This window comes from Natrix helvetica (assembly GCF_964273705.1).
Source record: "Natrix helvetica genome assembly, chromosome: 16".
Lineage (NCBI taxonomy): Eukaryota > Metazoa > Chordata > Lepidosauria > Squamata > Natricidae > Natrix > Natrix helvetica.
Window position 1 is genome coordinate 3,457,152 of NC_138563.1, and position 8,233 is coordinate 3,465,384.

The 8,233-nt window shown below is 50.7% G+C and overlaps 1 protein-coding gene across 3 annotated transcripts in view; it reads left to right on the top strand.

Annotated features, from left to right (window-relative positions):
• Nucleotides 1-5,728, top strand: part of PACS1 (phosphofurin acidic cluster sorting protein 1) — a 44,127-nt gene extending 38,399 nt beyond the window's left edge. For all 3 annotated transcript variants that reach the window (XM_081968139.1, XM_081968140.1, XM_081968141.1), the window contains exons 21-24: nucleotides 304-439; nucleotides 2,694-2,920; nucleotides 3,729-3,848; nucleotides 4,472-5,728. In XM_081968139.1, the coding sequence (XP_081824265.1) occupies nucleotides 304-439; nucleotides 2,694-2,920; nucleotides 3,729-3,848; nucleotides 4,472-4,584 (596 nt within the window). In that variant the 3' untranslated portion in view covers nucleotides 4,585-5,728. The remainder of the gene's footprint in view (nucleotides 1-303; nucleotides 440-2,693; nucleotides 2,921-3,728; nucleotides 3,849-4,471) is intronic.
• The last annotated feature ends 2,505 nt before the right edge of the window (nucleotides 5,729-8,233 follow it).

The window sequence follows — 8,233 nt, forward strand, 5'->3', positions numbered from 1 at the left end:
TCTTCTCTTCTTATTTCTCTTCTATTTTCTTTTCTGTTCTCTCCTCTCCTCTCCCCTTTCCACTCCACTCCCTTCCTTTATTATTGTCAATTTTAATTATTTTTATTAATAATTTTGTAAAACCAGCCTCACCCTGGTGCTCCTCGTATCCAAATATTGCTGGCTTCCTCCCTCTCCCATTTCCTCGCGATGATTTGTTGTTGCCTAGAAAACAGCTGGCACCTCTCGATAACGGGGGAAATGAGAGACCTCGAGGGTATTTTATGCTGGGACAAAAATCTTTGTCCTTGCTTTCCTTTCCAGGCGAGGGGGACGATTCCCCGGTCATCAGCCTCACCGTTCCCTCCACCTCTCCCCCTTCAACTTCGGGCCTCGCCAAGGACGTCTCTGCTACCCCACCGTCCTCCCCTTCGATGACTAGCGGCCTGGCTGTGGTGGGGTAAGTAAGTCAGGAGACCCCAAGATTTTGACGTGGCGACGTTCTCTTCTCCTGGTCTTTGCGAAAGACTTGGTGTCGTGCCCCGCCCCCCCTATCCCACCCCCCCAGTTTCAGAATGGGGAATAATTTTCTTACACCGCCCCACAGGTATCTCAGTCATCCTCTATTAACGACCCCGGAATCCCTTGCAGGGTGGGAGTCTGGGCAACTGAATGGAGCTAGCAGAGTGTTTCATGGCCAGATGCCTTTCCTGTTGCCAGTATGGGGTTTTGTTCAGCAGATCTATCCTTATCGTGCCCAGAGAGAGAAATATATCTGCCTCTACTGTGAGGCGAGGGGCTCCACCTCTAGGCCAACGCACCACTCCTAGGTATCTCCGTAGTCTAGCGCGGATACCCCTAGGTGACTTTCTAATCAGCACAGGTGCCCCTCGACTTACGGCGATTCATTTAATGACTGCTCGAAGTCCAAACGGGGCTGGAAAAAGTGACTTGAGACTTTCATGCAACCGTTGCCCCATTCCCAGCGACCACGTGATCTTAATTCATAAGATTGACAACTCATATTTATGATGGTCGCAGTGTCCCGTGTGTGTGTGTGTGTGTGTCACGCGATCCCCTTTTGCGACCACGTGACAAGCAAAGTCAAAAGGGAAGCCGGGAAGCCAGATTGTTGCTGGCTTCAATGGCCTAAACGCATTTCAGAACCTAACCGATAACTTAATACATAACTTCTTGAATTCTTCATACATTGCAAAACCAACTACATATTTCATATGCCCTAGTACAGCTAGTCCTGGTTCATTTAGTGACTATTCAACGTTACGATGTCACTGAAAACAAGGACCAGTTTTCACACCGTCGCAGTTTCTCCACGATTACGCGATCAAAATTCAGGCGCTTGTCAACTGACTCGTATTTATGACGGTTGCAAAACCTGGGGAATCCAGATTCGCTTAACAACCGTGTGACTATTTTAACAAGGGCAGCGATTCACTTAGAGCGACTCTTGTCAAGAAAGAGAGGGCAAAACTCTGCTAACAACTGTCTCGCTTAACAGCAGAAATTCCGGGCTCCGTTGTGGTCGTAAGTCGACGACCGCCTATATTAATATGCCCCTTTTGTGTATATTGTACCACCGTTGTCCGCCATAGATGAAACAAATAACCTAACTTTTAACAACTGCGCTGATTAACCTTGGCAAAAAATGGTGGCAAAACCGGGCAAAACTCCCTTAGCAACTCCCTCGCTTAGCCAGCCGGAATTTAAGGCTCCCTCACGGTCGTAAGTCGAGGGCCACCTCCCGTCCGGCGTTTTTTAAGGAGAAATTGGACAAGCATTTGTCTGAAGCGGTGTAGGGCTTCCTGCCTAAGCAGGGGGTTGGGCTAGAAGACCTCCAAGGCCCCTTCCAAGTCTGGTTATTTTGAGCCAGGGCTCGGTAACCTTAAACACCCGAAAGCGCCGTTTGGACCCATTTCCCGCGCAAAAGGAAACTCCGGATGCCGCAAAACTCTTCCCTCGTCTGACTTATTTCCGGAGCGGCCACCAAGTAAATCTATGTCGTTGAACCTTCCGTTTGCTTCTGAAGCTTTCCTTCTCTTGGATTTAACCGTGGTTTGGCCTACCGGGGGTTGAGAAGCTCAATAAATCACGTCGCAGGGGCGGCGAGTGTCACACCTTGGCGGTTGTGGCGCGTATTTTGAGCAGCGGGGAGCCTCCGAAGAGGGATGAGCGAGCCACGTGCGTCTCCGGAGCCGTGGGTTGCTGCCCCCAACCAGATGAGCTTAAATTCTACTTTGTTGTAAGGCTTCCTTGACCGAACCTCGCAAGTCTGAAAAGCACCCCATCTCCCGCTGTCTCTTTTCCAGCCTGAGAAGTTACGGCGGCTCCTTTCTGAGTCTCTTTCTCTGCCCGTTATACAGCTGTGGGCTAGGCTCCCTCTTATCTGATCCTTCCCTAGGCAGCATCCTTTCCCCCCACCTCCCAAGGTCAGTGCCACCGCCTGTCCCGTCAACGCTTGGCAAAAAGAGCTTCCTGTTTTCAGGCAGGAAGTGACCTCAGTGCTGCTCCCCCCCCCCATGCTTGGCCGTCCTTGGGTTTCTGGAGGTTTGACCCCCCCCCTCTCTGGCTTGAGGCTTCCTCCTCCGTTTTTTTCTTGCTGTCCGTTTTTTGGGGGGGGTTGGGGATGCTGCCTGGCAGTGCCGGATTGACTTACCTGCTCGCTCTTCTTCTTCTCTCTTTTTCCCGATTCCCAGGTCTCCCAGCAGCCCTTACAGCGATGTGATTGGCCTGCAGGTGGATTACTGGCTGGCTCAAGCCACGGAGAAGAGGAAGGAAGGGGAGAAGAAGGACAGCAGCTCCAAAAACACCCTGAAGAGCGTCTTCCGTTCGGTCCAGGTCTCGCGGCTTCCCAACAGCGGGGAGACCCAGCCCTCGGGGACCATGGCTATGACGGTGGTCACTAAAGAGAAGAACAAGAAAGGTAGGGGATGGAAGCCGGAAGCCCCCTCCCTCTCTCTCTCTCCCCTCCCCCCCACCTGGAGAAGCGGGACGGAGAGATCTGATAGGGATCTGTTTTGACCTAGGCTTCCCAAGAGTATGCAGCCAACTCCCAATTAATAAAAAACCCTTTTATTAATTGTGAATTCTGCTCATTCGCATCCAGCAAAGTCTTTCGAGGGAGGATTTACAGTCACAGACCTTATCTGGCTTGGAGAGCAGCCAGGTCAACATCTGCAGAACTTGGCCAGGAGTCTCGGAGAGTCACAAACCAATTAAGCGAACTAATGGTCTCCTGCAAACTCCACTCCCCTGTTGCTCCTCTTTTATTCCCTATGGGAGGGGCCATTCATCGTCCACCTGTGGCCTTACTCCCAAGTCTCCCCCTGTTCTTTAGCTGCTCTCTTTGTGTCTGGCAACTCTGCGCATGTGCACACTGGGAACAGGCTCCAGCTGTTCTTCTGCCTCACTGATGTCTGACTCCGAAGGCAGCTGATAACTGTCAGACGGCCCTGGCCCACTCTCTGCCTCCGACACAGAGCCCTCGTCCGAGCCTTCCCCAGACTCCAGGACTGGCCCAGGTTCCTCCCCAACCCTCCTCACTGTCCGAATCTGGCAGACCACAACACCTGCAGGAGGATCCTTGATGCTCCCTCCTGAGGATCCTTGAGGACTAGCCCCCCCCCCTTGCAGTTTTTGTCCAAAGGAATCGTCTGGTTCTGTTGATTTCCGGCAGCCCCGAGTTGTCCCCACCTGATGACCGCCCCCCCCCTCTTTCTCCCTCCTTCTAGTGCCCACCATTTTCCTGAGCAAGAAACCCAAAGAGAGAGAAGTTGATTCTAAGAGCCAAATGATTGACGGTATCAACCGACTCATCTGCTCGGCCAAACAGCAACAGACCATGATGAAAGGTAAGGCCTGGGGAGTGGGGGGGGGTGTTTTCGGGGGGGCGTGGAACTCGGGATAGTCCCCTGGAGAAGGATTTCCAAGCAGAGGAGACACAGACCAGACTCAGGAGTGAACTTAAAGCAGTGAATATACTTCATTGTCTTCCTTCCTGCTGTTTTCTCCACAGCCGGCTTACATGCCAAGGTTGGACTAGAACTCCCCGTCACCCAGTCGGCTTTCATGCCTAAGGCAGGACTAGAACTCCCCATCTTCTGGTGATTGGCCCACAGTCACCCAGTCGGTTTTCATGCCTAAGGCAGGACTAGAACTCCCAGTCTCCTGGTGATTGGCCCAAAGTCACCCAGTCAGCTTTCATGCCTAAGGCGGGACTAGAACTCCCCGTCTCCTGGTGATTGGCCCAAAGTCACCCAGTTGGCTTTCATGGCTAAGGCGGGACTAGAATTCCCCATCTTCTGGTGATTGGCCCAAAATCACCCAGCCGGCTTTCATGCCTAAGGTGGAGCTAGAACTCCCTGTCTCCTGCTTTCCAGCCTTCACCCCCGTTCTAAGCTGACTCTCTCAATAGAAGTAGAGCTTTAGACTAAGCCTCCTGGTCCACTCACCCCCCCCCCCGTTGTTTTCGTAGTTTCCATTGACGGAGTGGAATGGAGCGACATCAAGTTCTTTCAGCTGGCCGCCCAGTGGCCCACCCACGTTAAGCACTTCCCCGTGGGACTTTTTGGCACCAAGCCGGCCTGAAAGGGGGAACGGCAAGGACGCCTTCCCGCGCCCCTCCTGGCTCCGTCGCGGCATCGCGGCGCCACCTCCATCCGAACCATCCGCCAACCGAGAGCTGCGCTGAGCTCACTTCACCCGTGTCGCGTTTCCTGTGTCTCGATCGGGCTTTGCTGGAGAGGGGTGGGGTGGGAGGGAGGGTCTCAACTCCCCCCCAAAAAACAGAGGTGGGGGTTTGTTTTTGATCCAGCCAAGGACCTGGCCCGCCGACTGCTTTTATAACGCATAGCCGCCACATCGTGCCGTGGGCCTCCGGCCTCTCATCCGTGCTGAGCGTGCCACCACTCGAGAACCGATTCTTCTGATCACTCCAGATCTCTCCCCTGACGTCCATTCATCAAACCACTTCTCTTCTTTAAGCTGGGTCGGCACGCCGGTGCCCGAGTCTTCCGAATGAGCCTTTCAGCGAAGCTCGCGATCTGTGGAAAAGTTGTCTTCTTCGCCTCTTCTTTGTCCCATCCTCCGCTGAGCCATCTCACCACCCAGGAGACACTTTCCCAATTTTTTATTTTGTCTCGTTTCGGCTTTTCTAGAAGCACAAAACACGGCAAAGGTCCCTGGGGGGTGGGGGGGTTTGCTTAACAACCCCGCCCGTTAGGAAGGGGAACACTCTTCCCCGTAACTCGTAAAGCGGGTGAGGGGAGTGGAAGGGACATTTCCCTCTCGTGCAAACTGGCCTTCTTCTCGCCCAATCGGACTAGCTCCGTCTCTCCGACCACGAAAAGCAATGGAGAAGATCGGCATACCCCACGAAAAATGGGGTGGGAAGGATTCTTCTTGCAGGATTCAGCTCCGCCTGCTAACCACCATCTCTGGAGTGTCACCGGGGGGGGGGGGAAATCCCGTAATACAAAGGGCAAAAAGACCCCACCCCAATCTAAATGTCTTCCCTTTCTATTCTTTTCACGTCTCGCCATGAAAGCCATTTGGGGTGGGAAGGATCCCAGCCTCATTCCTGTTCTGGTGGTTCTTTTTTTTCCAAGGAAAGAAACCAAGAATTGGCAAAAAAAAAAAAAAAAAAAGACTCCTGGTGGAATTCACACGGTCTCAAAACCCGCTGGATTTTCCTCGTTCGAAAGTCCTTGAATTTGGAAAACGGATTTTGCAACGGGAAGGTAGAACCCTGAAAATTTAGCTCTGGAAATTGAAAACGGAGATCCCTCTATATCTATGCTCCAAGAAAAAAAATTTGTTTTTAAGAGCAGTTTAAATCTGGACCTATCCCGTCTTCACGACTTTGCTCCGATCCCGTCTTCACGGCCTCGCTCCGATCCCGTCTTCACGGCCTCGCTCCGATCCCGTCTTCACGGCCTCGCTCCGATCCCGTCTTCACGGCCTCGCTCCGATCCCGTCTTCACGGCCTCGCTCCGATCCCGTCTTCACGGCCTCGCTCCGATCCCGTCTTCACGGCCTCGCTCCGATCCCGTCTTCACGGCCTCGCTCCGATCCCGTCTTCACGGCCTCGCTCCGATCCGTTTCTTCCCATGCCATCCTTTTTTTAAAAAAAAAATCACCCCTTTCACACTCCTCTAAAAAAATTGAAACCCAGACACTGGTATTCCAGGGGATAAAACAGATACTATCTTAACCTCCCTTCCTTTTTTTATTTATTTCAATTTTCCCTTTAAGTCAGCTCAGACCTCTTGATCTCCGTTTCATCAGTAATAAAACAAACCGTTCCCCTTTTTAGGGAGCTCTCCGATAACACCCCACACCGGGTGGGTTTTCCTCCCCCTCTCCTCAAACAGGGTGTGCAGTTTGCCGTCCAATCTTTCTGACATTCCCCCCCCACACACACACCTTACGAGAGAGTTCCAGGGCTCAGTTTTGGGTTAAAAGGTAAAAAATAATGACAATAAAGACAACCAGCAACAAAACTTTAGATCCGGTTAGCGAGATCCCCTTGAAATCTTGGAGGGATCAGCCAGCTTAGAGAGGATCTCATTTCCCTGGTTTAAATCTTGGTGACTACAATCCCCATATTTTTATTTTCTGCCCTGATTTTTTGGCTCCTATCTGCCTACCTGTTTCCCCACCCCGGCGGACTTCTGATTCCAAGGGGACATCAACCCCATCCCTCCTTCTGGCGCAGAGGACGTATATAATTAAGCACAATTCTGAATTTTCCTGCTGCTCCAGAGAGAGGCTGGGAAAGGGGATTGCCAAAAAACCCTTGCCAAAATCTGGCAAGAAAAGGATCCTGCCGACCCTCGACACCCGGCCTGCTCCGAATTTGCATCCGATTCCCCAAGGCTTGAATTGTCAGAGGTAGACCCCGGTTAAAAGACCCATACTCCTGAGCCGGTGGCTCGGAAGGCCGCGAGAACTGTGGAGAACGTCTCCTGGATCGGAAGTCAGAGGTGGGGTGCGCTACTACAGGTGGGTACGATGGTGTCCCTGGGCCTCTCTTCTGTTCTGCAAAAGAAGCTCACAGATTGGTGACACTCCCCCAAAAGGACCCCTGATTTTAGGGGGGGCGGGAATCTCCCAGTTGCCCGCCTTGAAAACCCCCCCTTTTTGCCTCCTCACCGCGAAGGCCCCCCCCGGTCCGTCTTGACTGTTACAGTGACTCCATTTGAGGGCCGTGGGTGTTTCCTTGTCCGCTGTCAAATTTGCACATCCCTTTGTTTTCGAGCGATCGACATTTCCACGTGGTTCTTCTCGGCTACTGTACATAAATATGAGTTTTGTATATATATAATTTTTTCTTTTCTGTTTTTTTTGTAACGATGCTGGTTCCTCTCCTTCGTTCGGAATGCAGATTTCAAGGGTGTCTCCCTCCTCCCCCAACACACCTCTCCCAACGATCCATATTTAGAATTTCTGATTTTCGTAGCCGGATTTGGCATTTTAATGCATTTGATTCTTGGGTTTTTTTTTCCATTGTCTTATCAACCACTTCCTTGTGGGTTTTTTTTCTTTTTTTCATTAAATAAATTGTGTTTTTTTTAAAAAAAATTGGATTTGTTTCGTAAAGTACTTCAGATATTGGTTGGATTGATTGAGTTGATTGATTCAGAGGGAGTTGGGATGGATTGATTGGATAGAGGTGTAATTGATTGATTGAATGAATTGATCGATTGTGGGATGTGGTTGATTTGATTGAAGTGGGTTGCGATTGATTGATGTGTGCTATGATTGAGTTGATTGACATGGGTTGTGATTGATTGACATGGGCTATGATTGATTTGATTGAGGGTTTTGATTGATTGATTGATTGATGTCTGCTATGATTGACTTGATTGAGGGGTTGTGATTGATTGACATGGACTAGCATTGACTTGATTGAGGGGTTGTGATTGATTGACATGGACTAGCATTGACTTGATTGAGGGGTTGTGATTGATTGACATGGGCTATGATTGATTTGATTGAGGGGTTGTGATTGATTGACATGTGCTATTATTGACTTGATTGAGATGGGTTGTGATTGATTAACATGGGCTGTAATTGATTGACTTGATTGAGATGGGTTGTGCTTGATTGACATGTGCTATGATTGACTTGATTGAGGGGTTGTGATTGATTGACATGGGCTATGATTGATTTGATTGAGGTGGGTAGTGATTGGTTGATTGATTGATTGACTGATGTGGGTTATGATTGATTGATT